Here is a 2,927-nt window from a genome sequence, read left to right as displayed (position 1 = left end):
TCCCGCGACTTAGGCCGGCGAAATTTAAAAATGAAATGTAATAAATATAGAAAAAGTTTTTTGAACTCGAATTTAGTAGTTTTGGGTTTAGTATTAGTTTTGTAGCAATGCAAAGAAACAATCAAATGAATTGGATTGGAGCATATAAATCAACGTTAAGCTTTAAACATTGTACAATCCTTACTAATATTATAAATTCCAAAGTAACTCTGTCTGTCTTTCTGTCTGTCCTACTTTCACGCAAAAACTACTGAACCGATTTATAAGAAATTTGGTACAAATATAATCTAGAGCCTGGGGAAAGACATAGACTACTTTTTAACGCGAAAAAGAAGTTGTAAGGGCTTGACAAATTTGTATGGAAAGTTTGTTTTCAGAATATGTCAGATATATGTGAATGTTTTGTCGGTTTAATATGTTTTGTTATTATGTATTATAAGGGATAGTAAAATAAGTAGCCTGAATAATTAAAATGGCTAAAATGTAAAATTATTAGTAGTTTAATTGCTAGAGTTTTAGATAACAATTTACAAAGATTATTTAAATAAACATTATAAAGTGTAATGTACTCTATACTGATATAAAAGGAACGTTTGTTTTAGTATAGATAACTTTATTACCTTTCTATCAGTCCATAGGTCAATCTATCTTTACTAAGTGCATCTAAGAAAATAAAATAAACTTAAATAATTCATCATGTATGTTGTTTTATTCATTTAAATACGTGTTTATATTATTAAATAACCTTAGAGAAAAAATCTATTGAATCCTCAAGGCACGGACTGCAAAAAACTACGTCATCTATCGATTTGGCATATGTAAAAAAATCTATTGAATGCAGGACTATAAAAGTTATAGCAACTTGAAATCGTATATCAGTCGAGTTCTTAATTCAAGTAAGTGATACATGGTGTATTTATATTAATAATATTTATTTTGATTTAATTAACAAAATAAAAATTTGTTTCTTGACTCGATAATGTACGATTTTTAATTTAACTTTACATTGATCGTAATCACTAAGAAATTAATTTTATGTTATTTTTATAGCATCTAAATATATTACGAGGGCACATTAGTATTCTTTAAAGGGCTGATATTATTAGATAAGTAAAGAAATATTTATGCAAAATTCGTTGTAAACCGCGACTCCGTCCGAATTTTAAAAAAAATATTAAGTAGCCTGTGTGCTCTTCCAGACTTTGTCAAATTTCATCGAGATCCTTTGAACTTTTTTGGAGACATCTTCTATCAAACATCCATCCTTCCATTCATCTATATATAAAAACTTTAGCATTTATAATATTAGTTAGATTACTTAAAAATCAAAGACATTCTTCGTTGGTATAAACGATATGAAAGCTAATTATTCTTCATTATTTTAACTAATTAGCTTTGAAATTAGCATAAATGCTCTCGAGATAAAAACACATGAACAGATTTATTCTATTTGTTTTGATCCATGTATTAAACCGTTTAATCTTTGTTAACGTTTATTCTTCACAATGCAATTTCCACTCCCTAATCACATTTGAAACAAGCCATGTTGGATAACTAAAATACATCTATACCTAATGTTTTATCTTCACTTCCAGATAAAAGCTCTCTCCGATATGAAGACTATCGTGGCACTTACTGTGTTGGTAGGCTTGGCTACCACCGCCTTGGCATACAGCACGGAACATGACGACCTGGACATCGCAGCGATTGTTGCCGATAAGAACGAGTTGCAAAAATTTATTGATTGCTTCACCGAAAAAGCGCCTTGCACTAAACTGACACAAGATTTTAAAAGTAAGTACATAAACACACTTTATATCTTGGACATAAAATAATTAATAATAGGAACGTTCTAATCCAATTCTATCTAGACTATTGTGATAGTTCAAAAAGCCACAAGAGCCTTATAAATACAAGCACGCCATTTTAACGCGACAATAGCATGATGGTTAAGGGTACGGATATCCAATCAGGTGGTCGAGCAATCGAGTCCTGCCATTTGACTATTATCCTAAACCTTATGGTTAGTTCGTGTCTAGAGTTTCCTTAGAAAGGCTAGATATATTAGAAAATTTGCAAAAAATTATGAGGAAGTAATATACTTTCTCTGTAAAGCCTCCAGTTCTCCAGTGTTTATCATATTAGGCGATGTTCACGTAATATTTAGTCGCTTCTCGTTTAGTATCACAATATTATTTTCTTTTATTAGCCAAGTTACCCGAGGTTGTGCGCGAAGCCTGCGAAAAGTGTAACCCGACTCAGAAACAGAAGCTGAAAATCTTCCTCGATGGCTTGAACGAGAAGTTCCCTGAGGAATACAACGCACTCAAGAAACAGTTCGACCCCACTGGCAAACTCTTCGAGGCCCTGAACGCCGCTCTCGCTAAAGCTTGAACAATGAAATTGTAATGAACGTTTTTAACCAATAAATTGTATCATTTGTTTTTGAATCAATTTTGTAGTTTTGTTGCTGATTTTATACACACACAATACTATTTCAAAGAACTTTACCACTGATTTGGTACGAAGAAAAATTAAATACTAAGAATTATCGACCCCTTACCAAGTTTAAATACTTATTTGAAAAGGGATATATAAACTGGCTGTCAAAATATTTCTAAACTCATTTCGTTACTGTTTATAGAATTTAGTTATACATAATTAAATAGCATACATATCCTGTAGGCAAATTACGCATTATTGCTATTATTTTACATAAGGCGCACGGTTGCCGTTTACTGTCCTAGAAACGTCTACGTCCAATCTCCAATAGTTAGTCAAATGCAAACAAAATACGTATGTAGCATAACCATGTTATCGTCAATAAATATAATCCATGCTTAAATTATTAAAAAAAATAAAAAAAGATGGCTTGAACAGTTCAATTTAGAATTAAGTTAGTAATTTTAAACTAGGTGGAGTTTTTT

At 31.1% G+C, this 2,927-nt stretch overlaps 1 protein-coding gene across 2 annotated transcripts; it reads left to right on the top strand.

Annotated features, from left to right (window-relative positions):
• Window positions 1–703: 703 nt before the first annotated feature.
• LOC106118618 (putative odorant-binding protein A10) lies at window positions 704–2,454 on the top strand (the record flags this gene model as incomplete). Of its 2 annotated transcripts, XM_013313292.1 has the most annotated exon segments (3): window positions 704–896; window positions 1,596–1,794; window positions 2,210–2,454. In XM_013313292.1, coding segments are annotated over 2 exon segments (366 nt in total). In that variant the 3' UTR covers window positions 2,395–2,454.
• Between the last annotated feature and the right edge of the window lie 473 nt (window positions 2,455–2,927).

This window comes from Papilio xuthus, unplaced genomic scaffold (assembly GCF_000836235.2).
Source record: "Papilio xuthus unplaced genomic scaffold, Pxut_1.1 DF829506.1, whole genome shotgun sequence".
Classification (NCBI taxonomy): Eukaryota; Metazoa; Arthropoda; class Insecta; order Lepidoptera; family Papilionidae; genus Papilio; species Papilio xuthus.
The sequence above is the reverse complement of the archived record's forward strand: the minus strand, read 5'-3'. Positions and strand labels throughout refer to the sequence as shown.